Source organism: Ciconia boyciana, chromosome 2 (genome assembly GCF_034638445.1).
Source record: "Ciconia boyciana chromosome 2, ASM3463844v1, whole genome shotgun sequence".
Taxonomy (NCBI): Eukaryota; Metazoa; Chordata; class Aves; order Ciconiiformes; family Ciconiidae; genus Ciconia; species Ciconia boyciana.
The window spans coordinates 33,956,715-33,984,219 of NC_132935.1; the positions used below are offsets into that span (position 1 = coordinate 33,956,715).

Consider the following 27,505-nt stretch of genomic DNA (forward strand, 5'->3'; position numbering starts at 1 on the left):
TTGTTCAGAGACCTCATGTGACAGACATAGATGGTCAGCTGCATCTGGAGTGTCAGGTCAGAACACAGGCAAGAGGCTGGAGAACCACCTCTCACCTAGAAAGCATGGCTCCCAAAGCCAGTCACAACAACATCAGTCCCACCAAAAAAATGGCACACTGCTTCAGTGCCGAGTTGCAGGTCCTCTATTGCCTTTCTCTGGTATGCCCATGTCACACAGGGTCTTACTTCAGAAGATTTTTAAATGCTGATATAGCTTTTTACAGTGCCCTGCACAAGGACACTTTTGTGCTAATTCTTTGTTTCTAATTCAAATATGCAATGATAAATAAATGATAATAAATAGGAGATTAATTCCATTATTCAATTAAATGAATTACTCCTCAGCAGAAATAAATGATTGCATGGTTTTGTTTCAAAAACAAAGCAAAAAGCACCCCAAATACCTTGGTGTATATGGTAGACTATCTAAACATTTGGGGGTGATTGTCTTTCCTTTATTAGTGGTCATAAGCTTTGCACTACAATGTCTTTCTGTGAAACAAAAGAGCTGTCCTAGCTCAAAAGGTAGTTACCTCATTTTGCTTAAAATGCAGTTTCCGTATAAAAAGATCTAACCCCCTTTCTGTGAAATCAGCCATGCGAATTAGCCTTATTCACTTCAAACAGTTCTTCTAAAAGAGGAATTACTCATTGTTAATGAAGTTAGGCATCTAATTTGAAGATGCTTTACCATTGTGAAAAATGACATGTAAATATTCAACGAAACCGTTCTTTCAAGATCATAATATTCATAAAGGGCTGTATCCTGTTTTGGACACCACAAGTAGCCCAGAGTACCACCTAATTTCTTCGCTGTGAGTTAGAAAAAAAAAATAGTATAGAATCCATCAATATGTGCCCATGGAATCCCCTCACAGCCTCCTTAGCACAGGTAACCTCAGCAAAGTATCTGAAGAACTGGGACCCTTAACATCACCTGTGAATCTGTATTCACGAATACGCCAAAACTACATATAGTTACTTTTTGGAAATAAATAAATCTCTATTTGAGTATCTTTTGTGTTTAACAAACAATGTAGATTCCCCTCAACCTGTTCATAGAGTTACACTTTAGAGTGTTCCCTTAAATTTGCTTTCTAGAACCATAATAGCCAACTTTCCAATGCAGTTTTCCTCAACTAAGTGTGTAATACCTTCAAATAATACTGAGTCACCTAAAACACTTTGGGACGCATGAGGGACAACTTGACTGTCACTAACGCCAGCAACCAACCGATCAACCATGCATTAAGCAACGCTAGTGTAAAGCTGCTGGAGAAATACCTGCCTGCAGCACCTACAGGTTATTGCCACGTTTCCTCCCTAGTCTGCTCAGTTTCTCCTCTCACAGCCCTGTGAATCCTGTCAGTAAATGCTACATAAGCCCCTCGCCCCCCACGGGCCGCGGCTGCACCCTAGGTTGCCCTCGACTCCAATCTGCTCGGCCTCGCCGCCCCTGCACCATCCTCGGTGACCACCTTCCCCGCGAGCCGGGAGCCCACCCGCCGCCACACGGGCGGCCAGGGCGAGCAGAGGCCGCTGCTGCTGCTTGCCGAGCTGAAGATGGCGAAACCGCAGCTCCGCTCCCAGCGGGACACTTGACCGCTCACAGGGCCCGAGAAGCGCCCGCGGCCCCACCCGGCCTCAGCCCTCGCCCCCACACTCGGCCGCCCCGCCTCCTGCCTCTCCCATTGGCTCCTCATCCTCATCCCGAGCCACTGATTTGCTCTTGGCTTGTCAGTCAAACCGCCCCGCGCTTCACCCTGGCACAGCTACCATCCCAGGAGCCCTTCTAGCGCGTCATCTCGATCTCCCAGAGTACTTCCTGCAAAGCCACTCTAGGCGCGTACTGGCGGTATCTATTGTTCGTGCCGCAGCCGCTCTAGGCAGCGGGAGCTGGCTCTATGACCCGGCGGGGCCTGCTGGTGGGACCGTGCCCGCAGGCCGGGAGCGGCAGCCGGGTGGCGGAGGGGAGAGGCCCTGGGGCGGCCCGAGGAGGCTCCGTCCGCGTCGGCCTTCACTAGGAAGCTCGAGGCAGAGCCCGTCGTGCCCGTGCCCTTGCAGAATCCCGGCGGCGGCGCAGGTCAGTCGCGGCTCGGGGCGGGACGAGGCGGGGGTGCCGCCGGCCTCCCTGGCGAGCGGGGCTGCGGTGGGCGGCGCCGCCCGCTGTGCGGGGGCTGCTGCCGGAGCCGCGGGCCTCGACGGAGCCCGGCTAGGCAGCTCCCGGGGCCCGGCAGGCTCGGGGCGGCTGGCTGGGGCGCGGCGGCGGGCCTGCGGGGCCGGCGGGGCAGTCTCTGGGTCAACCCCGGATGCTCCTCCAGGCCCTGTTTATAGAAACTTGTGTTTCTGCTCACGCTCTCTCTGGGCGGCTCAGTTTCGTGAGTCCCACTCACGTTCTGTCTCCTGTTGCGTGCCTCAGTATGCAAAGAGACTGCAAGGTTTCCAGCTGGGCACAGGGTGTGAGGTAAGAAAGGATGGAACCCGGTAATGTGCTCCGTAGAGACCAACGGGCATAATAGCCTGGCAGAGGGATATTTTAATCTGAATTGTTATTCTGATGTCAGCTGAGAGAGTGAACCATTTATAGACCTCTAAAGGTCTTTCCTATGACTGCCTGCTATAGGTGACAAGGTTTCCTATAGATACTGCCTGCTAAAGGTGACAGTAGCTCCTTTCCACGTTCTGTTAATCCAGTTTTGTGCAGCCTATAAGTATAAGTAACAAACCGCTAGTTTGCCGCAAAATTAATGTAGATTTAGTCTGAATGCCCTCTGTTTTGGCAGAGGGACGAATTCCACTCATGGTGTAGTCCATACTCAAAACCATAGCACTGTATATTACTTTCAATCCCTAAGTGTATTTCTTGTATCATCTTTCACCTGTCAGTGGGAGGGAAGTGTTCATCAAGGTCAAAGATGAAGCATGGCCAGTTTCTAGTAAAATCTGATTCCAAAATGTTTAGCCATTTGTTTGATTTTACTGGAAGTTAGTGAATTCTTGTCTAACTTCTTTGGAGCCATTCTTAATACACAGTTCAGCAACAAGCTGATGGTAAAGTGTTCACTTTAAGACTATTACTATCTTTATTCTTTCTTATGATCTATTTTATCAGTGCTTTCTTCTACAAACTTTTTCTCCTCTTTATGCTTCAGTTTCTACTCATTAGCAGTTTGTTTTTCACTTCCTGGATGTCCATCATCACTAGTTTATCTAATGAAGTGATTGGTAGGAAAACAGCTAAAATTATAATTGCTGGGACATGAATTAGAGTAGCAAATAAACTATTAAGGGAAGTAACAATTCACACCTCTGAATTATTTTGTTTAAGTTTGTTCATACTGCACGAAGTCATCCATTTCTGTTACCTGATCTGGAGTTAGAGGGATAACTTCACAACTATAAGATGTATAGCCTCTTTAAAAAGGCTTTCTTTTTTTTTTTTTTTAATAGAAATGGAATAGACCAGTAGGGCACATAATGTCAAGAATATTGGAGGGACACTTATATTTTAATTCTTGTGGAATTTACTATGGAAATAGATGATCATGTCAGTATTGGAACACCTACTGTGGTTACTAGTGCTCTAGCACTAGTTGCTAGTAAGAATACTTTTTTGGAATTAAAAAGTTATATTCTCCATGAACACTTTCTTTGGAGAGAATAGCTCACCATTTCTATCTGTGGTGATGTATGTGGAGAAAAGACAGTGCTGTGCATGAGACATTACACCACGAATAGGCTAGTTCAAACTAATTTCAGTTTTCTGTAAAGAAAATCCTTCCAATATTTTGCTGTCCTATACACTGCAGTGTAGTTTTGAAAATAATTTGTCGTCTTTTGGGTAAATTAGATATTACTTTTATTGCTAAAAATTGTCAGAAGTCTGTGTCTGCCTGTGCAAACATATTCTTTGGAAAGCAGCATTATTATTTTCTATTTTAAAAATCTTAATATTTTAATAGCTTATGCATTTACACTTTAATTACCATGATGCTTATAGTCTTCTCTATATTGTTAGGGAATTGATAGAGTCAGTGAATTGGGAAGTGGAATACATTTAAAGCTGTTGTGTATGAAGGTTTTACAAGCATCTTATATTTACATCCTCTTTCTTGCCTACCAATCTGGATTGTACTGTGGCAGGGGGAAAGAGTTGGGGTGTTTGGGTATTTTTATAAGTAACAATTTTTATATTTTTTTATTAAAACAGTGTTATGTGTATATATTTACATTTTTTAAAGTAAGAATTGAGTACGTATATTGAGTACAGAGCATACTGAAATTGCATTAATCTGGGACAAGGCAGCTGAAATAACTCTTTGCTTAGAGTTTTGCCTCAGTTTATAAGTCTTTTTAACTTCTAGGCCTGCCTTGGTTCAAACTTGTGGGTTTTTATTTGATGAGATAATCCTTTTTACCAAATGAAGAAAATCACTTCCCATTAAAGCTTTAGTGAAACTTCTAATGTTTCATTCAGAGAAATGTCTGATTTTAATTATTTACTCAATTATATTGAGTAAATAGTTAAAATCAGACACTTCTCTGAATGAGTGAGAAAGTATCTTTTACTCATGTCAAAAACCGTAAAGTAATAGTGGTGAACTTACATGTATCTGAATCAGCTCATGCTTAAGACACTCATAGCTACCCTTAGAACTCTTAGTGCAGCAATACAAGCATATAAAATATCATCCTCTAAATTTATTTTTAAAAAGTTTAATTTCTCAGGTAACGGGCCTTCAGATGCATTATAAATCCATCTACTGATTAAAAGACTATCAGGTAGCTGGAATGGTATCCCCCAGTTCATGTTGGCAGATTATTAAGGATTAACCTAGATATATGGAATGTCTGTTTTGTGCAAGGAGGATGTTTAGATTTGGGAGATAATTTTGTTTGTTTGTTTGAGAGCTCTGTGTGTTTCTCTGCTATTAGATTATTATTCCCGCATCCCGAGACTGTAGGTATCATTTCTTTTATTAGAGAAAGTAGTGACTCACAGAAAGGTTTTGATACTTACTGTGATTCAGGACATGTAGGAAGCAAATGTTCTTGTGATGGACTAAATAAAACTCAATTAAAACTTGCAGACAGGTATTGATAGCATATAAAGACTTCGTCAGACACTTCATAGAATAGAATGGGAAAGGTAATTTCTATACTCTGATGGTTTCTGACACTGTTACTAATCCAAGGACCTCCATTTGTGCTTTGACATCAAGTGCTGTGGTGCAAGCCAAGACAGACATTTGATCTTTTCTTGTGTTTAATCTTCTGTAGTCTTTTAAAGTGACAGTTCTGAAAATTGCTAAAGACTGCTACCCGGAGAATATTTGGGAAGGAAGGAAACAAGTTTACAGCTATATACTATCAATACAAAAAAATATATTGTAAAACGAATGACTCTTCAAGGGCTAGGGAGTGATGTCTGAATCCAGTATTAACATATACCTGGATATAGTAATGAAGTACATGGTCTGTCAGGAAAAAAAAACACAACATTTAATTATGTATTCAAAATGGGAGAGAGTGGGAATGTCTTTCCTTTTCCTGTTTTTCTAAACATATGAAATTCATTTCAAAGCTATGAGGTTCAGAGAGAGTAGGGATAAAGAAAGGGCAGAGGAGATGAACAGATATCTGAAGGAAAACTAGTAGTAAATTAAACAGTAGACAAAGCAGTCAACAATTTGATGTTGTAATGTAAGTACGTTATTACCTGTGTGCTTTATTTCTATATTGGTTATAATGGCCCACTGTTTAAAAAAAAATAAAAATCCCACAGCACTGTTGCACTTGCAATTTCTATGTTTATTCAGTGAGAACACAAATCAAGAAGACTTTAAAAAAAAAAATGTCCAGCTATTGCTAACTGATAAGTTTTAGACATAAATACGACTTCCTTAAATTAGCTTGCAAACATGATGTGCTCTAATAACAAGAAGAAGAATAAGATAATAATAAGAAGAAACAAACATGAGTAAGTTTTTGAATTGAAAGATAGCACTGTATTTAATAAGAAATGTTCCTCATATATTACGAATAAGCTCATTCTGGATTAACATCAGTCTAACTGAAGAATAAGATATATTACATTATTTTTAATATCTGACTTCTAAAACTTTTTAGATATTTAATGATATTTGAGCAGAGAGTTTTTTTGAAGACTTTCTAGATAATACTTTATTAAAAAAGAAGTTCAGCATGTTTGTTCCAGTTTAGCTCATGTCTCCTTTAAGCTTATGGTCCGTGGCAGAAGCTAATGTAATCTGTTTCTTATTCAGTTGGTTACTGATATTAGTGCCTGCTTTCTCTGAGAGCCTAGTTTAAGTATTAGAAAGCAAGATCGCAGCCCTGGACATCAGGAGAGCAGACTCTGGCCTCTTTGGCGATCTGCTTGGAAGAGTCCCACGCAATAAGGCCCTGGAGGGGTGCAGGAAAGCTGGTGATATTCAAGGACCATCTCAGAGCTCAAGAGTGGTCCATCCCAACAAGTAGTAAGTCAGGCAAAAATGCCAGCAGCCCTGCATGGATGAACAAGGAACCCATCACAAAACTCACACATAAAAAGGAATTATGCAGAAGCAGGGACAGGTAATCTGGGAAGAATATAGAGGCAGTGTCTGAGCATGCAGAGATGTGATTAGGAAAGTCAAAGCCTGCCTGGAGTTGAATCTGGTGAGGGATGTCAAAGACAACAAGAAGCGCTTCTGTAGATACGTCAGTGGCAGAAGGATGACTAGGGAAAATATGGGCTTACTGCTGAATGGGACAGGGGCTCTGGTGACACAGGACGTGGAAAAGGCTGAAGGCCTTATTCACCTCTGTCTATTAGCAAAGACCTTCAGGAATCATAGAACCCAGGGGAAAGTCTGGAGCAGGGAAGATGTACACTTGGTGGAAGAGGCTTAGGTCAGAGAATACTTAAGTAAACTGGACATTTATGAGGCTCTGGGCACTGATGGGATGCAGCCATGAGTGCTGGGGGAGCTGACTGATACTGCTGTGAGGATGATCTTGATAATATTTGATTGATCATGGAGATTAGGAGAAGTGCCTGAAGACTGGAGGAAAGCCAATGTCACTTCTGTCTTCAAAAGGGCGAGAAGGAGTACCCAGGGAACTACAGGCTGATCAGCCTCACCTTGATCCGTGAGAAGGATGGAAGGTGATGGAGCAGCTAATCCTGGAAACCATTTCCAGGCACATTAAAGACAAGAAAGTGATCAGGAGTAGTCATCATGGATTCACCAAGGGGAAGTTATGCTTGACCAACCTGATAACTTTCTATGATGAAATGACTGGCTTGGTAGACGAGGGGAGGGCAGTAAATATTGTTTCAGTAAGGCTTTCAGCACTGTCTCCCATGACATCCTCATAGAGAAGCTGATGAAGTATAGGCTGGGTGAGCAGACAGTGAGGTCAGTATAAAACTTGCTGAACAGTTGGGCCAGGGGGTGGTGATCAATGGTGCAAAGTCTAGTTGGAGGCCAGTAACTAGCAATGTACCCCAGGGGTCAATATCGAGTCTCATCCCGTTTAACATCTTTGTTCATAATCTGGATGATGGGGCAGAGCGTACCCTCAGCAAGTTTGCTGATGACACAAAACTGGGAGGAGTGGCTGATAGGTCAGAGGGTCATGCTGCCATCTGGAGGGACCTTGACAGGCTGGAGAAGTGGGCTGTCAGGAACCTTGTGAAGTTCAAGAAGGTTAAGTGCAAAGTCCTGCACCTGGGGAGGATCAGCCTCATACCCTGGTATCTGCTGGGTGGCAACCATCTGGAAAGCAAGTTTGCAGAAAAGGCCCTGGGGGTCCTGGTGGACACCGAGTTCAAAATGAGCCTGCAATGTGCCCTTGTGGCAAAGAAGACTGATGGTATCCTGGGCTGCTTTAGGAGGCATGTTGCCAGCAGGTCAAGGGAGGTGCTTGAGGATCCTCTCGCTCTCCTCAGCAGAGGTGAGGCCGCATCTGGAGTACTGTGTCCAGTTCTGGGCTCCCCAGTATAGGGGAGGCCTGGACATACTGGAAAGTCCAACAAAGGGCCACAAAGATGATTAAGGCACTGGAGCATGACTCCTGTGAGGAAAGGCTGAGAGAGCTGGGACTGTTTAGCCTGGAGAAGAGAAGGCTCAGGGGGGATCTTATTGATGTCTATAAATACCTGAAAGGAGGGTGCAAAGAGGATGGAGCCAGGCTCTTTTCAATGGTGCTCAGTGACAGGACAAGAGGCAGTGGGCATACACTGAAACGCAGGAAGCTCTGCCTAAACGTCAGGAGACGCTTTTTCACTGTGAGGGTGACCGAGCGCTGGCACAGGTTGCCCAGAGAGGCTGTGGAGTCTCCATCCTTGGAGATATTCAAAAGCCATCTGGACGTGGTCCTAGGCAACTGGCTCCAGATGGCCCTGCTTGAGCAAGTGGGGATTGGACTTTGTAAACTTATAATAAACACACTGATCCCTTTCTACTTGTCCCTGTTACCACATTTATAAAGAATAAAAAGGGAGAGGGTAACAGTCAACTTTGAAGTTTTATCTTTTTCTTTTTTATTTTTGTCCTTAGCTTGCAGTTAAGTACACAAGCAGTATTTAGCAACCCACCAGTGGACTTTCACACACATACTTTAGGAAATTTAGAGAGGGAAACTGCTCTGTACTCCTTTAGAATGACTGCAAAAAAAGACCCCTTTGCCAACAAGCTTCAAGACAGGCATATTTCTTCTTTAAATCACAACCAACTCCATGCTATAAATATTGTAAAGAGTCTGTTGGTCCTTCACATAATAGGTACACTTAACTCTCTACAAATATATTAGCCTTATACATATGTTTATTATATACTAAGCTGAACAACTCATAAGATACAAAATATGGAAAGGATGTATTTGTACTTGTATGTAATGTGTGCAGTTAGGTGATGATTTCACCAATTAAAATCAGTCTTTCACTAGAATACCCTAATGTAAATTTCTCCCTAGCAAGGTCTGGTTTCCAAATGTTAACTTTCCAGGAACAACATCTGAATTCACACGAGTTTTTAAAGCATGTAGAGAGTGAATTTAAATTTCCAACCTAAATGATGGTAAGTTGTGTACAACTAAAAATGGGAATAGACTCAAACTCACTGTGTTGCTGCTGCAGTTAACAATGACAGCCCCTACAACTTGTTACATCTCTTGGACTGCAGCAGAAGGTTACTTCAGTATGGTGTTTTCAAGCAGGCTGCTTATGCTGTTTTGGGGGGTTTTGTTGTTTGTTTGGTTTTGGTGGGGTTTTTTTGGGGGGAGGGGTGTGTCCTTTTGAGACATAATATAATATATACTTTTTCACATAGACCAGTGAAGGGGGAAGAGAAAGGTGTGGTGCTACAACTCTCATTTTAACTAACTAGTATGCTCTCAATACCAGCTACTCCACAGCACTCCCTGTACTCTTTGAGTAGTAAAGTTAAAAGCAGCAAATAAAAAAAAGGTGTGTTCTGCTAAAAAGCAGCAGGCTCATGAGTCAGATTGTGCTGTACATGGACAGAGAAGGTAGCAGGCTTTCTGTCCTGCAGCTTCTCAGATGAGCTAAATGGTTCCTGCAGCCATGCATCTGACCTACATCTACAAGCATTGTTAGTTCATATCTAAACTTTACAAAAATCTTCAGGAGAAGGAGAACAGCAAGGATGCTCTCTCTTTGTAATGTGCCTGTCGGAGATGGTGGTAGCTTCTTTTTGGTTTGGAGGTAGAATGCAAGAAATTTGGAAGTCTGAGATTATTTTGGAGTGTTTTCAAAAGGAAACTAAATGCAGATTTTTCAGAGGAAGAAAGGGTAAAAATTAAGAGAAATAAACTTTGAGATGGAGGAAAAAGAGGACAAATACGTGATATGGGAAGAGAGAGGAATTATGGCAGTGGTGCAACTCTTGATTCAAGGTTGACTCTGACTGGGTCTGGGTACTTCTTCCTTTCCCTGCAAGAGAGGGCCTGTGTAGGTTTTTGGCCTTTAGAAGAGAGTTGAATCACTCCTAATATTAATTCTGGTTGTATCAGTAGCTGCCTGGGAACAACCTCTCTAAAAATGCTGTCTCTGACACTGCTTATCTCTACCATCTCTGTTTTTGCTAATATTGGCAGTGGGATTGGAAAAGAAAGGAAATAATCCAAATTTAAATTCTAAGAAAACTTGAAAAATACATTCAAAAATAATACTATTAAAAAATAATATAGTTAATTCTATAAGCAGAGGAGCTGACAGGAGATATTACAAGAGGGGGCTGGCAAGGAGAAAGGAACGTTTCCTGGAAAGAAAATTATTATAGGTCCATGACACTGTGGGGCATAACTAAATCATGAAGGGGAATTCACGTTGAAATTGCAGTGGGATTGTAGAAGATGTCACAGTGTACAGCTTAGGCTGCCTAGTAAGGAAATTATTATCCCTCTTCCAAACTGTTACTTGTAATATGTGTGTGCAACCATGCCAGTGGATTCTAAAATGCTAATGAAGTTACAGGATTGAAGAGAGTGTGGTGAAAGCATATCAGTCTTCCCTCGTGTGCTTAAAGTTACAATAATTACCAAGTAATAAAACTGTCAAGATTTGGGGACACTGAGCGTGTCTATAATTTTCCCAGCATCCCTATTAGTCACTGTGTATGCCAAACATTTCAAAGTACAATCATATCCAAAAGGTAAGAGTGGGGAGGAATCGCATAGTGTTACTTATTTAAACAGAGTAGCCTCTCACCTGCAAGTCTGCATGAGTCCTACAGTGGACTTGTACAAATAATTCTTCTTTTTTTCTTTTCATTTTTGAAAGGCAGCAAAAAGTTGCATTATTTGTATTTGCAGTGCTGTGGTATTATCCTTGCACATTCAGCATGTCAGGTTTGAAGACTGTCGGAACAGTTCTTCTAGTAAAATGAAAGGCTTGCTTTTCTATCTTGCTATTGACTGGTGGCGTATGTAAGAGTATGATGCTGAGATTCAAAGGCAGCCAGTTTCTTTGCTACTGGTTTTTCCTGGCCCCGATGTTCTTCTTACTGGTACTGCACATGTCTTACCTGATGCTGTGCTGACCTGTTTGTGTGCTAAATCTGCAGAAATATAAATTTAAACAGGTTTGTTTTCTGCCAGTTTAACATACAGGAACAGTTCAGTAGAGGGTCAAATGAGTATTGGCACTAGTCTGTAAGAAAAGGTGGCAACACACAGTTGAAGGAAGATGAGAAGGAGTGACTGTAGCTGTCAGAAATTACATCAGCTTATGTTTCTATAGAACACAAGCCTAAAAAATGAGACACACATGTCAGGTAAAGTAGTGTTCTTTATCCTTCCACCAGTTGAGAGTTCTTGATTATAATTAGATGCAATTATTCATAAGTTATGCCATATAATACAAGGCCAAAACTTAAAACTGAGAGTGAACAGGCTTGTCTTTTTGCTGATGCAGGGCCTTCTTGGCTTTAATGTACCATAAATATATACAGTCTGTAACAACATTGTTTTTACATACATACCATACCATACCATACCATACTCCTTTTGGTACAGATGTGGACAGAGGTTAATTATGAGTTAGCTATGCATCTAGGAGAGATGTTACCTTTCTAATAAGTAGAAATCTAATAAGTATTTCTAATAAAAGGTTAAAGGATGTTATGTTCCTGCAGTGCGGTACTTGGATCAGCATTGTTACACTTGCATATCGCTGAATATTCATGACTGTGCAGTTGATATGCATATGTATGTAAAATGGAAGGAAGTTGGAATAAAATCTGGGCAATGACCGTGTTTCACAAATTATGACACTAAGGTGTTTAATGCAAAATTCCAGGGTTCTGTCATCTGTGGTAAATTGCATCTGAGTATATAGAACAGGCATTGCTTCTGAATCCCTTCTACGTATCTTCTCAATCTTCATCCTGGCATCTCCATATGTATCTGGTGATCCATTCATATGGATCAGACAGGTAGGAGCAGAACAGAAACACAGAGCTGTGAAATGGGAATTTAAGTTAGATGACTTCTCTTTTTTTTAGGTAGATTCAAATGGAAGAAAGGTAAGGAGGGGCATAGAAAAGATGCATAAAATTGGGATTGATAGCGTGCTTGACAAATAAGGCTATGCGAGTGAAACAGTGAAAAGCAGATATTACATATGTCGTGAGGCATAAGATCAACTTTTCAGGTAAGTAACAGTAACCAGCAAATGAAGAGTTATGGCTATAACTGCCCACAGTGTGCTCACAACCATGCATTCATGTTTTGTCTTTGAACCATTCTGAAAAGGAACTGCATACCTCTGCCACAGTGCAGTGTTTCACCTGCTTAACACAAAGGATGGCACATCTAAGCTTTACATCCTTTTCACTTTTACACGTGCAATGCAATATAACTTTCAGTTATCCATCCTTATACCAGAACCTCATATCCTTATCATAACCAAAATCTCTTCAAACGCAAGGGTCTCCCTGTCATCTGCTGATGTGATCATCAACAGTTGAGACCTACATCTGTAGTACAAGGGATCTTTATCTTCCTTGTGTGCTTATACCTCCTGATACTGGTTTAGTCAGAGATGTTGCCCCTTCCTTGCCAAGGGGCTGTTCCTTCCTAGTTAACCATCACAATCTCAACTGTCAAACTGCTCCAAGCAAACCCTCCACCATTTTGATTTAGCATCAGTAAATGTAAGGCATGTCTCCAGATAATTCCCGTTACCTAGTTCCAAAGAGAGAGAGTCAATATTGCATATTGGGCATATATTTTGGCTCTTCATCTCAGTGTTCAAGGGATTTTTTTGAACCGCATTTTTTTGGAAAGCCTCAAGTTACGATGCAGCTTTGTATCGTTGAGCTTTTGGGTTCTTTTATCACTGATTTAATTAAAAGGAACAACAGCTAGATTTCATTTAGTACAGGAGAGAATGGGAATCTACAAGTGGAATTGACACATCCCTTTAGAGATGAGTTTGCAATTTGACATACTAAGGAGAGGGATGACAAAATGAGCAAATAAGATGAGGAAAGAAAAGGAATGGGATATGGGACAAAGAAGAATAGTGATTGAACATATGACTTGTTACATGCTTATCTTCCTATTTATTCTAATAAATGAAAATTAGGGCCATATCCAAAAAGTTGGTACGATGATTCTACCTATGGCCTTTATGCTATGGGGAATACAAATGTACTTTGAGCTTTTGTAGCCTTAAATTTAACATCACAAATTTTGAAAGTTAGTATCTTAAATATTAGTTATCCAGTAATTAGTCTATCAGATCTAGTTGTTTGCATCCAATAATCTTTCTTTTAAGAGTGCTGACTGATCACCATTTTTCTGAAGTCAGTGGGAGCTCTTAGCATTCAGAGTATCTTTAATGGGGGCCAATAATAGTCTTTGTTGCTCGTATTCATTGCGTGCATGTATTACATTGACACAGGATTTTCAGTTTCCATCAAATACTGACAGAAATGACTGATGTACAGCTTCTAACAGTGCAGCACTTTCCTCCTGCTCTTCCTTACTGTTGTATCAATTCTGGCTCTTCTCAGCTGGTTTTGGTTTTGTAACTTAAAGCCCTAATATTTTGACTTTAGCAGGTAGTTTATGGAAGATAAATTAATGAGCTATCATTATGTTTTCTTGCTGTCTCCACGCATTCAGCAGTGGCTAATCTCTTGTATCCCATTTTATGAAACTGAAGTTTACTGAGTTAAAATTGGAAAAGCAACCTATGATTTGAATGTATCTTTGTCTTGTGCTTGGTCTTCTGACATTAAATGTAACTGTAGCATTCAGGATTCTGGGATTTTGTTACTAGTTGCTCCCTCAGTGTCCTTAGTGAAAATCTTTATTTCATCTATTGAATTTACTTGTTACACAGTCAAGTCATTCAGTGTTTTCCTTTACTTTGTCTATTTTGAAGAATAGTCCTGCTTCCCAGGAAAAGAATAAATACATAATATTTTTTGTGATTGCAGTATATAACTGTTTTTTCAATTAGTGTTAATAGTTATTCCAAATGGTTTAAGAATCAGTTTATGTTCTTTACAAAATGATAGGTATTTAGCTGAAGTATGTAGAAATCCAGACAGTAATACAAGATCAATCTTTTGTAAGGTTATTTGAGGTAATGATACAGTGATAAGTTAATTTTACAGTGATTAAGAGACAACACAGTTGGGGTTCCCAATTAAACTTTGATCTGAGGATATTTCTCTCTACACTTGATGAGCAAGAAAGAGATAAGAATTAATGGTAAAACATGAGGTTTTGAGCAGCTGGGGTCTAGGTTCTGTGTTTTATTATAAGAGTTGATGTAAAGGAAGATTTTAAAATTATCTGGTTACATATCATTTGACTTCTTATCTTTCAAGTTTATTGATTTCAAATTGACATCCAAAATATTCTCTGCTATTGAGAGTAACTGAAAAGAACAGTTAAGTGGAATACATTTTCACAAAAAATCCACAAACACAAAAACAACTAAAAAAAAAAAACCACCTCACATTAAAAAAATCTCAGCATCCTTGTGATGGGTGGAAATATAGTCTTCATTGCTATCTGTTGATGTCCTAACTCTGTGAACATAAAAGGAGGGATAGTAGATCAAAGGTAAGGCTTGCTTGCTTTCTCTCACACACCCAGTATGACAACCCTGAATGCAAAATACTGAATGCATTGTAGCTCCTGAAGTAAAGAGGAACTGTGTGTTAGTGATATTTTCTCTAGAGAGGGTATGATTGCTAGTATGTCCACCACAAACTACTTCCCCCTGCCTGGGCCATAGATCTGAATGCTGGGGCTTGGCAGAATCTAGTCTGTTGAAAAGGCTAAAAAAAAATAATCTGTTCTCTTTTGTGCATATCCTGTTGTTTCTTTGTGTTGAGATAGTTTATAATAATAAACTAGAATAATAATGAATGTTAAAGAGACTTTAGGTATCAGGAATTCTTCAGTGGCCTGGAAATCAAAAGAGAGTGGTCCAGGCAAAAATAATGCAACACAATTAGGGATGAATGTAAAGGAATAGCATAAGAATGTAAGAATAAAATTAGTGACTCTAAAGAATAAAATAAGTTTCAATTTACAAAGCACAAGAAAAGAATCAATGAAAGGCTCCAAAAATCTAAGTAAGAGGAGGTACAAAGGGATAGGTCCATTACCTAGATCTGTTATTAAATAAGAAAGGAGAACAAGTAACAGATTTTCAAAGGCTGATTCTTTACTTCATACTTTATAAAAGAGATATATTGTGACCTGCTACTTCATAAAATTAATCTTAGACAGGAAATAAGAGTGGAACCAAAGCACAGAAAGAATAGCCTAAGGAATCTTAATATAGATGTGCTCAAGTGGCAAATCCTAATAAAATTCATCCTAGAATGATTGAGGAATTAGGCACCACTGATTTTATATATTTTATTTTATTTATTTATTTGTTTAATGTCCCAGAGGGTGAAAATAGCCAACGAAATGGATTTGTGTGTGTGTGTTTTTGTGTCTCTTTATTCTTTTGTTAAGAGAATTATTGGAGCTCTCAGTTTCAATTCCAAGTAAAGATTCAGGAGTAAATAGTTTAGCAATTAATTTGTATCTAAAAATACACAGAAGAGAGATTGTAAAACAGCCAATATGGTTTGACATGACCTGTTCATAAGAAACCTCAATCTGTTTCTCTTCTTGGAAAGGACGACAAGCTAGTAAGTAAGAGGAAAACTTTAGGTACAATACAGCTTGATTTTAATAAAGTCTTTTTCCCTACATAAGCAAGCTAGGGAAATTTAATATCGATACTGTCTCCATTAGATGCTGATATTATCAGCATCAAGTTGAAAAATTGCCTTTACAGAGTAATTATCTATAGTACCATGTCAAGATGTAAAGGCATTAATGAGTTGGATGATCGAAGATAACACACACTTATAAAAGTTACTGATGATACTAAGCTGAAGAGGGGTTGAAAGTTTTGGGGTTTTTTTCTTTGGTTTGAACATAAGATCTGAATCCAAAATATTCTTGATGAATTTGGAGAGAATCTCTGAATTCAACAAGATGAAAAGCAATGCAGGCAAGTGCAAAGCACTGCACTTAAGAGGAAAAACTCAAATACATGAATACAAAACAGGAAATAATTATTCAGACAGAAAAATGACAGAAAAAGATCTGAAGATATAGTAGACCTCAAGGTAAATGCTAACTATGCTGCTGAAAAAAAGTAAAGATTTTTTTTTTTTCTGGAGGATCATACCAGGCATGTTGTAGGAAAGAGGATGTTATCTAGTTTGGCAAATCTATATATAGTTGGTCCCCTCACCATTTTTTTTATCTTGAAGATGCAGACAAACTGGAAATTCTTCTCAATTGTTGTTTTCTCCTGTGGAATGAAAACCATCTTTGTGATAAGGATGCTTTGGATTGAATATGAGAAAAAACTGGAACAGACTACCTAGAGAAAGTGTGGAATCAGCTTTCTTGGTAGTTAAACATCTGTCAAGATATTCTTGAGCCTGTGTTCATGCTGAGTTAGGGTTCGGTGGTCTCTTGTGGTCCATTCCGTCTCTGCATGAGTACAGTCCTCAGACTACGTGTTTTGGCTGCACAGAAGAGATTATCAAAAATAGTTAAATCATGAACTCAGTGAAGTGAATGGAGGTGCTGCTACTTGCATCCTAAATGCAATTTTAAGTTAGAGCCGTAAGGAACAAAGTTCATTTTTGACTTAATAAAATATATTTTTATTTGGCTTCCCAAGAAGTGTTTTGACGAATCATACTTAAAAATATTTTGAAGCTTCTGCATATAATATATGTCTGCCTGTCTTCTAATGATTATGCTAGAAAAACAGGGAATGCAATTGCAGTAGCACTGAGACAGTAGAAACCCCTTGATTACTCATCCCCAGTGGAATAGCCCTGTGGAAAAAATGGCACCCTAGAGGTTACTTGGATTTGTATATTTCTGCAGGCGAAGTTTACAGACCTGTAAATTTAAATGTAGAATTTCTGTGGGCAGAATGCATTGACAAATATGCCTGATGGTAATACATCTCATACTGATAGTCCCAACACAGGTCAATAATAATGCTTATATTGATAGCAGCAATGCAGGAGATGTTACTTGGTATTATAGCTAAAATCCATGTTATCCCCTTAATCATAATTACATTAATATTGACAGGCTGTTGACAATACTCACATTACTATTGATAGATTTCTGTCAATAACATGTTTCCAAATAAAATATATTCATTCATAATTTGTACAGTGCTCAATAACAGCACTAACATATACCAGAAAAAATTCCTCTTTCCCTGGTGAGATACAATAATTATTTTTTTGTTGTTGCACAGTGTACTGTACAAGTGGGATTGTTCATTTGTTTAGTTAAAAAAAAAACAACAGACAAACTATAGGTTATTTAAGAAAGAAGTGTTCTCTGGGGTTTTTTTTCTGGGAGGCAATTTTTTTTTTTTTCTGTGCAATATCTGTGACAGTGTAAAATCAAGGGAGAACCTTTCAAGTAGTAGTCTTTAGTGTTTTGTCTTAAAGTGTATTTATTTAACAAGTTAATCACACATAGAGTTTATTATGTATCTTCACCTGATTTTTGACTGTTCAATTCTGATCATATAAGCTAAGCCTGATGGCATCCTTAACTGAGCATTGATATTTGTCTCTTTCCTTACTGGGTCTGCAGTTCTGAGTTCTTAAATTTTAAATAATTTAAAATAGACCAAATAAGAGAGTTAAAACAGTAGGGATGTGACAAATAGAATTTAATGCAGAAACATGGAGGGAAAACAACATTCTCTTTATAGTCTGTGCAGCTCAGCAGAATGTAGAATGCAAAAATAACATTTAAAAAGTACAAGTTAAATGTCTTGACAGTTACAGGCTGTGTTTATGATAGAGTTTTAAACCAGAATATTTCTCATTTATTCCTACTCTAGGACCACTATTTGTGAAAACAGTACAAACTGAGAATTCTAACACATTTCTGAAAGGATTTTGTATAGAGGAGGTAATTTTAAAAGGGAAAACTTTATTTATTATAATTTATTTATTCTTTATTTATTATCACTTGAAAAAATGGATACCATAGATAAAGAATATAATGACAATTCCCTACTATAGCAAAATAAAGAGTCATTAGAATTTAGGCCTCTTCTCTCAAAGAAACAGTTGCTGTTATCCAAATCATTAGGACATTTGCAGACATTTTTCATAGGAAAATACAGATTTCAAACTTTCCCTTTTAATGTTTGTCTATGGGGAGGAAGTAGCTACCCTATAAGTGCAGTAAAACATTAAATCAGTTTGGAAGTAAGCATAGTGTATAGCAGAACACTTCAACCTGTACATAGGAGTACGCACACTGAAATGTGCTTACACATTAAAATCAAAGCTATATGGATATAATCTTTAAGTAACTTGCAGGGTCTGGTTAACAGCCATGGCCTATGGCGAATTTTCAGTGTTCTTGGGAACAAAGAACTTCAGACCAATGCCCAGTTTTATTGCTTAAATTCAGAATGCTTTCCTAATTGTTCATCAAAAAGAAAGCTTTGCTTACATAGGAATATTATAAGCATAATTTAAAAGGATTTTAAAGAAGTACATCTTTATTATTAGATGCTTATATTTTTGTCTGAGATTCTTCCTTTACCATATAGTTTGTATAAAAGTGACTTCAAACTTGACTGAAGTTGCTAGTTGGTAATTCAGGAAGAGACATTAAATATGTCACAGTTAAACAGTATATATGGTGTTGATCCTAATTTTTTTAAAAAGGAGACTTGTTGGATTTTGCAAAATTTTGAAGGCTAACAAACAGTGGTTGGACTTGTTGGTTCAAAAGTGGTTCCCATTTTCTCTATACGAAGTTCCAGCCCACACTGACAGGTTCACTGAAGTTTTCCTTCAAATAAGGTTCCATAAAGGATCATGGATATGAAAAAACTGTGTATTGTCACTAATCAATTAGATTCTATGACAAGACATGCACAAATTTTTGGGAAGGTCCAGGGAAGATCTTTATGACACCTAGTCCATCCTCCTGTGAAAATTGGGGGTAAATTCAGTGCTAGAACAGGTAGCTTAGGGCATCATTTGGTCAGCTTTTAAGAATCGCCAGAGATGGGGATTTCACAGTCCCTCTACACAAACTGTTCCAGTTTCCATATGTCCAATTGAAATTTCTCATGTAGCAACTTGCAGCCAATTGCCTCTCTTTCTTTCACTGCATCTCACAGAAAGGTTTGACTTAATCTTCTCTGTAACCTTTAGGGAGTGGAAGATTACTATTAGATCACTTCTTAGCTGCCTTATCTTCAAGTTGAACAATCTGAGTTCCTTCAAGCTCTCCTCATATATCAAGTGTTGGGGCTCCCTGATGATATTAGTGGCTGGACTCTTTCCAGTTTGTTGACATTTCTTTTGTACTATTGATAGAAAAGAGGCAAACTGTAGTATCCCAGGTATAGACTCACCAATGCCAAGTAGAAGGGAATAAGCACATCCTTTAGTCCGCTAGCTGCGCACATGCGAAGGCACTCAGTAGGCCTTATTGCCACAGGATGCACTGGTGACTTGTGTTCAGCTTGCTGCCTACCAGAATCCCCAAGTCCTTTTTTGCAAAGCAGCTATGCTGCCAGTCAGCTCCCAGCCTATAGTGATCCATGGGTTTTCTTGTGTATTTCATGATACATCATAATCCTGTGTATTTGACGCTTCAGAAAGGTTCCTCATGACCTATTCCTCACTTGCTGGGGTTTCTTTAAGTAATCTGGCTATACTGGGGAAAATAAAAATCTGCACAGATTTAGCCTACCTTATTTATGAGAAATCTACAGCAGCAATTTCTCATAGTACCTGCGATAATGGAAGACAGCTGGAAAAGATGGTTGAACAGATGTTGGAAAATAGTCTTAGTAGATGGATCAAGGAAGCTGTTTGATGTCTCTTTTGAATAACTTTAGGATTTCAAAAGGGGATTTTGTGTATTGGGAATTGTATAGAACAGTAGTAGGAGGGTAACTGAAATGAATAGAATGGAGTGAAATGAGTAGAAGGGACTGAGGTGTTACCAGAAGTGAAGAAGACACTAGACTTTTAGGGGTTATGAGTGAATAGCACTAAACCAGAGTGACAGGTTCCACAGGAGATGGTTTTCAGAGGCTATGCCTCATAAAATGGTAGCGGGATGAGAAGATGAGGGGTAGGAGGGTGGATAGTCATTGGAGCTGGAGTTTTTGGAGTGGTAAAGCAAGATCCAGTAGGGGTTGAATTGATCCTTTGATCACAAAGTGGAGGAGGTAAGTTTTTGGAATGATACTGGATAATGCTTTCCAAAACCACACTTCCTGTGCCTTGGTGCTTGCTACAGAAAAGATAGAAGTGTCAGTGAGACAGGCTTGGGTATACTCCCTTTGTATACCCTTGTATACTGGCTTGTCAGGCCAGCATGGGTTGATGCAATGAACCCCATAGCTGTTTGCCCGGAGGAGGTGGCCTTATACTACCTTCAGCCATATTTTGCTTACTAAGGAGGAGTTTAAAGAAATGGAGTGGAGCTATTGTATGCCCTACCCATGTAGGTCTTAGTTAATGGGAAACTACTGTTGTACAGCATACATTAAGAACAATATCATATTTCCTGTTAGTTTTGGTATTTTCCTTACAGACATGACCAATTATAGGTATAGAAAACAGTAGGAATGCTACAAATAACGTTTTATACTGTGTTTTAAAACTTTTGGTGCACTCTGTTTCAGAAAATTGTTATTGGTTTGGAGGATTTTTTTTTAGTATTCTTAGCATCATTAGCAACCATTCCTATATAGGATCCTATATGGCATCTTTTATTCAATGCAGTCTTGTGTTATAGCAGGTCTTCCTCTCATTTATAAGGATTTGAAGTACCTTCTTCTGTACTTTCTCCAGAAGGCTGTGGACCCTTGCTTGTCTGTTATGCAAAGAATCTGGTTTAGAAAATGAAATAAGTTGCATACTACCTGAAATATACCACTTCTAAATCACTTGGGTTTTTATGTGGACAAAAGGAAACAAAAATCAGTTACCCCACAATTTTGCATTACTGAGGTGTTATCCATATTTTGCTCTTGTAATTTATTGCATTTATTTTCTTAGTCGCAGAATTCCAGATACAATAACACTTAAACCAAGTTAATATTTTAACAAATATTTTTATTTTTCTCTGTAATGCTTGAACAAGAAGAGTATACATTTGTTGAAGTTGCTAGTATACATTAATCATCTTGCCAGGAAATTTGTTATATGACAAGTAGCACAATCCCACACCTGTCAAAAGACTCTAGAAAATATATGCAGACTTTAGTGATGTACTGTATGATAATTTATGTCTGAATGCTGAATATTTCTTTAATCTCATATAATGATTCTTCTCTAAACTAAACAAATCGCTACCTTTATTTAGCAAGTTTTACCATTCCCACCTTAATTTTCATCCATATCTTTCTGTATGTAATCCTTCAATTTGTTAGTATTTCTAAGATTTTACTTTCAGCTGAAGCTGCTGAAGTATTCATATGGCAATAATTTCTATCCACCCCACTGTTCTCTTCTAGATTTTAGTTAGTATGTTCATTTTCCATGTTTCTCCATAAAACACCACATAGTTTTACAATTCTTATTTCTGATCTTCTATTTTAAGGTTCAATTGAATATTACAGTTATGCCCAGCAATTATTTTTTTTTATTTATACAGTGAAAAATCTGTGGAGTTTTCTAAATATCTGGAAGGTGTTAAACACTTCTCTATAACCAAATACAAATGTTACTGTTTGTGAGAAATAGTCCAATATAACTTCTTTTGAGGTGCAATTTTATACTGTTAACGTAAAGCTTCCTGAAAGGACTTGTAGCATATTAGTATAGCATTCTGAAGAAGCTTTTTTGTTATTTCTTGTTTACTGCTGGTATATTACAACTTTGTTATCTTTAATAAGAATAAAAATAGGAAATGCTCCATTATACTAAAATTTGTTTGTGTTTATTCCTAGAAATTTTTTTTGTGAAGAAATGGCCTCCAGCATTGGAAATGAAAAGAGTGTGAATCCAGTGCTCAGAATAAGTCAACTTGATGCTCTTGAACTGAACAAAGCCCTGGAACAGCTAGTGTGGTCCCAGTTTACTAGCTGTTTTCATGGATTTAAACCAGGGGTGTTTGCTCATTTTGAACCAGAAGTAAAAGCATTTTTATGGCTTATATTATGGAGATTCACTATCTATTCCAAGAATGCAACTGTGGGACAGGCTATTCTGAATATTCAATACAAGAATAACTTATCTCAGACAGAGAAATACCAACCTCTGAGCAAACACCAGAAGTTATGGTATCTTATTTTCACGGTTGGTGGAAGATGGTTGGAAGAAAGATGTTATGATTTATTTAGCAATCGTCAACTGCAATCTTTCTGCAAAATTAAGCGTTGTATTAACTTTGGAGCTGGACTTCTTAAATTTAGTGAACTGCTAAATTTTCTGGTTTTTCTTCAGAAAGGAACATTTGCAACACTTACAGAACGTATTCTAGGAATTAGGTCAGTTTTTTGCAAGCCACAAAGTGTTCGTCAGGTAGGATTTGAATACATGAACAGGGAGCTCTTATGGCATGGCTTTGCTGAATTTCTGATCTATCTACTACCACTTGTTAATGTACAGAAACTAAAACTTAAAATTTCTTCTTGGTGTTTGCCTATTGCAGGTCTTTCCAATAGTGAAAACACCTTAACAGCTCACTGCAAGGAATGTTCACTATGTGGGGAATGGCCTACCATGCCTCATACCATAGGCTGTTCACATGTTTTTTGTTACTACTGTATTAAAAGTAACTATTTATTTGATATGTATTTTACATGTCCTAAATGTAGCTCAGAGGTACACAGTCTTCAGCCACTGAAAGATAAAATTGAAATGTCAGAATTGCATGCCTGATATGGGGTTGATTTGTTTTTATACTGTACATGAAATACTATGTTGCAGAGATTAATGGAAAAATGCAGAAATTATTGTAAACAGACAGCTTAAAGATGGTTTTGGAGACTCTGTAATTTGTTGTATCATATGTCTTTACTGGTCATTTTTTACTGAGTGCCAACTTGCCTCTCTGAAGGAAAGAAAAAAAAAAAAAGAGTTCACCAGCTCTTCTACTCTGTCAGACTACTTGATCCCAGTTTGGTACCCCTATGTTGTCAAGTCATTCCTTCTTAGATCTAGAGTCTGTCAGCCTACCACTTCCTAACTGCATGCTATATACTTCCCTGAAAGACAGAGAAAATGCCCAGTAAGCTTTTACCCATTTTGTGGATTTTCTCAAGCTTGTTGTAAAAGCTTCTGCCATTACCAACTTAGCTAGTAGATAGATTTAGTGGGAAAGTCATCCTTGTCATGCCTCAAGAATACTTTTAAATTTGAATATTTTAAATTTGAATTCCCAGTGTCATGTTCCATTGCAAAAAGGAAAGGTGTAAGATGAATTGTCATCTCAGGAGATTATTAATAGTTTTCATCATATTCTGCCACCATAACAGGACATACTCTTTCTCTAACTCAGAATTGCTCTTTTATCAATAGACCATAAGCTTTAAGTGATCCATTTGGTAGACAGATAGATAGTCCATAGTTAACATGTCCCTACAGGAGATACAACCACTTCCTGTGCTAAGACAGTGCATCTTCTAGACCTTCATGAGATGGCCAAACTAGTTTTCTCGCTCAGTGATATGTTTGTGATCTTCAATGACTTATGTATGACCACCTCCCACTTCTTCCTATAAAGCTGAGGGAGGCAGTCCATGATCCATTGGAACGTAGCAGCTGCCCAAGGTAACCCGCATTCTTCTGAGTCAGAGGCACTGGAGAAAACTGTTTACTCACAAGATGCCCTCTTTGGAACTTGCCACTCTTTGTTTGGTGCGGTCGAGGTGGGTGCCAAACCTCACTAAGAGCTCACTACCACACAGAAAAAAGATCAAACACAGCTATGTGCATGTAGAGGTATTAAAAAAAAGGTAACACTTCCTGGTTTTTACTATTACTATTTGCTTTCTCTGTTGACTTCGCAATGTTTTTATTATTCCCTGTTTTAACACTTCATCCATTTATTCTCTGACCTGGTTTTATAAGTTTTATTATTTTTTTTCAAAACTGCAGTCCTTTTTTAACAGGAATTCTTCCCCAGAAGTGTCTCATTAGCACAAAAGTACGTTGCATCCTTTTTTGGCTCTTAAATCAAATTCTCAAAAACTTATATAGTTAAATTGAGTAAATCACTTTATGATGGCTGTGTTCTTGATTGGCTGTCATCAATAGTCAGTCCCAAAAATAGTTTGGTAACAACTGATCCAATATCTTTGATCTACTTTTATGAAACGGTTTATTACATTCTTCAGTGTCTGATTAAAACAACCCACCAGCCTATTTGTTTGAAGATCTTAGATTCTAGGTTTTGATCTTTAGAGTGACACACAACGCTTTCATCTGATGCAATTAAATATAGTTAGCGGGCTCGTAAGTATCTGTGGGCAGCCCAAAACTTCATTAATTCTGCTACTGTTCTGTGAGTCAACAGAGACTTCAGAGCAACTGCTTCCAGATACTGTGCCGCAATATATTATTTGCCATCAAATGTGTATATCAGCAGCCTGCCAAATTTCTGTTATTCGCAGTTGCTATTTGAACCAGCAGGTACAAATCTGTCTTTATTAGAAGTATCAAAACTGGCAAGTCTGTTGGAGAATATCCTGGAGTCCCTTGCTGGTCCTGAAATGATTTTGTATGAATTGTCCCTGCACATCACTCAATAGCTCTTCCCAAAGAAATGTATTAGCAACCCTGACTTTGAGGTGAGGATCATCAGCATTCCTGCTACCTCTCTTTTTAACTATCCTTATTAATTAAGAGTTGTACTTATCCAAAATCCAGTGTTCAGAGTTTAAAATCATAGCAGACCTTTGTTTCCTGTGGACTCTTCATTCTTTCTGAAATCACAGTGCAGTATTGTGTCAAAAGGGCATGGATTTTCTGTATTGGACTCTGTTAGGTGACGTGTTCTTATGTAGGAGTTCCTTCCTATTTAGAAATGTTTCTTTTTCCTGAATATTTAAAGAATGTTATCTTCCTTTTTCATTCCACCTCTCTCTGTCCTGCTGTTTAATTTACCTAAGCTGTATGAATTTCCTGAGGTTTGTTTTGTGTCTTGCAGCTTCATGCAGGTGAAATCCTAGTAAAATGTATACTCTGTTTTTCATCCCTGTTACAGTATCAGTGCAAAACCTGTTTCCAGAAGTTTTGTACCTCTATTGTACAGCTATTTTCTGCTGGTTGTGCTATATTGCAGTTGGCTTCCCTGTTTTTCTTCTGCAATTTAACTTTTGATACTTAACTTACAATGGCTTATTATACCAAAGCATTGGCCTACTACTGTAGTACCTCATCATCAGTGTCTTAGGTTTTTAGCCCATAGCACTTACTCAAGTTTGTAAAGTATGTGTCTTAGGGCATGAACAGTTTGCATTACCCTAAGATCCTAGATCCTAAGGTGTGGCTTTAATTCTGTTCTTTTTCATGCAAGTAAGCAGGTACCATGCATCTCACAGAAATAAAAGGTTTGGGAAAAGAGTGGTTCCTTTTGTCACATACTGAATTTTTGTTACTTTTTTTTTTTACTCTACCATGTGGTGAAACCTTTGCTTGGTTATAGTCAAAACTCAGATTGATGAGACCAAGATTTCAACTTGTGTATTGAAAAACTACTTGCTACCAGGTTAGCTTTTTAGGACTCCAGAGTCAATACTCAGCAGCTTCCTTTATGGCACTGTAAAATTAAAAATATATCTTTTTTATGTTGTAATTCTGTCTTGTTGTGGCTTGTGATATATAAACTGCAGAAAAGTCTTATTTGAAGATGTTACAGAGAAAAATTAGATAATTTGTAGACTAATCAAAGGATAATCTAATTTTACATACTAATTGCATTGATAATTTGTCCTCATAAGCATTATATTTTCAGGTTAAAACTCTACTGTAACAAAGGACTAAGATACATCGTGGTGCTTCCTGCAGTAGAAGGAATAAAATTTATTTTGGAATGTTAATCTCTTCAGTCATTTTCTCAAAACAAAAGGTTTTTAGTGTTCAGCTACCATGAGAATGTGCTTCTGAGCAGTCATATGTGCAGCAGTGAAAAGGGTAAATGCTTAGAATTTAAGAAAGCTAGAGGACCAGAACTCTTACTCAGTCTGGAATAGGAGTTATGGCCCTGTATTAACAGTTTTATTTGTGCTCTGTTGTGTGTCTTTGTGTGCTGCATGAATGTTTTCATTGTATCAGAAATCAAAAAATGAAGCCATAACTGAAACAGACTAATTATGAAAAGTTTTTTAATATTTATTAATGTACCTTAATTTTAATGAGAATTACTGGTTGTCACAAGGTGTGATTTTTGGAGGCATTTAGGTGAAAGGAGTCAGAGAATGCTGATTCCTTGCGTCCACAAACACCACTCCATCTACTCTAAATGCTTTAAGAGAGGTCTTATTTAAGTAGTGTTATGGAAGACTTAAAGGCAGGAGTTTCAATATTCTGTAAAAGAAATGACAGACATAGTATCCGATTTCTGCGTTACCTGGAAATATTTATTTATTTTTCTTTAAGTGTGAGCTGTTATGGGCAAGGATGATCTACAGAAAGTGGAGAAGAGAGGATGTTAAGAAAGACAAAAGAAATATATTTCCTAAATTCAATCCAAACTGATGAGTGTCCTTATTTGAGAATACTACTACAGTTGTTATCTGGCATGTATCATTCTTATGAAAACCAAGTTGACAAATAAAAGGTGCTTAACAGGAGGTTCTGAAGTTTGTGATACTTTTTTTTTTTTTTTGGAAGGCTTGTTATCACGCCTATTCAATGGGTGATTTCATGTTTTAGTATTCATGATACTAAAATGCAAAGTGGGAAACTAGTTTGTAGTTACAGTTCACTTAAAAATTTTCTTCAATTTTAGGTTCCAAAGCAAATTATCTTTCTAATAATTCTCCTTTTGAGCAGACTAGTCATAGCAATAAATTGTCAGCTATTGCACTTTGCTGTGTATTTGCTAGGAAGCTGTCTTGGCTTGTACTAAGAAGAGAATATTGTGGCATGACTGGACACACAGGATAGCGTCATGTGATTACTGCCATGGTAGGTATTAAAGTTGATGGTCTTTTACTTCTCATAACAAAAATATGGTAGCCTGGGCTACTGCAAGTCACAGTGCATACAACCAAAACACCAGAGAGCAGTTTCAAAAAGGTGCTTCATACCTTTTGAATGTCAACACCTTGTGCATTCCCAACACCTTGTGCATTCTGGTCAAGTAGATTACAACTGCCTGCCTTCACTCTACCAAGAGAGTTTTCCATGTTGTCACCATCAAAACATCCA

General features: G+C 38.2%; 1 protein-coding gene across 2 annotated transcripts; it reads left to right on the forward strand.

The window, feature by feature from the left end:
* The first annotated feature begins 1,863 nt into the window (after positions 1-1,863).
* On the forward strand, positions 1,864-26,917 carry PEX2 (peroxisomal biogenesis factor 2). 2 transcript variants are annotated; one of them, XM_072852311.1, is made up of 2 exons: positions 1,864-2,124; positions 22,078-26,917. In XM_072852311.1, exon 2 carries the CDS (start codon positions 22,097-22,099, stop codon positions 23,009-23,011), a length of 915 nt encoding a protein of 304 aa, XP_072708412.1. In that variant the 5' UTR covers positions 1,864-2,124; positions 22,078-22,096; the 3' UTR covers positions 23,012-26,917. The 2 variants fall into 2 exon arrangements, with proteins under 2 accessions (XP_072708412.1, XP_072708411.1); XM_072852310.1 differs by lacking the exon at positions 1,864-2,124 and adding an exon at positions 2,336-2,505.
* Positions 26,918-27,505: the final 588 nt, after the last annotated feature.

What these genes read in the sequence shown, in the direction of transcription:
- PEX2 (XM_072852310.1), top strand. Translation starts at nt 2,351, where the DNA reads ATGCTCCTCCAGGCCCTGTTTATAGAAACTTGTGTTTCTGCTCACGCT. An exon ending in AGCTGGGCACAGGGTGTGAG is followed by an intron (nt 2,506 to 22,077) that starts GTAAGAAAGGAT and finishes GTTTATTCCTAG; the next exon opens with AAATTTTTTTTGTGAAGAAA.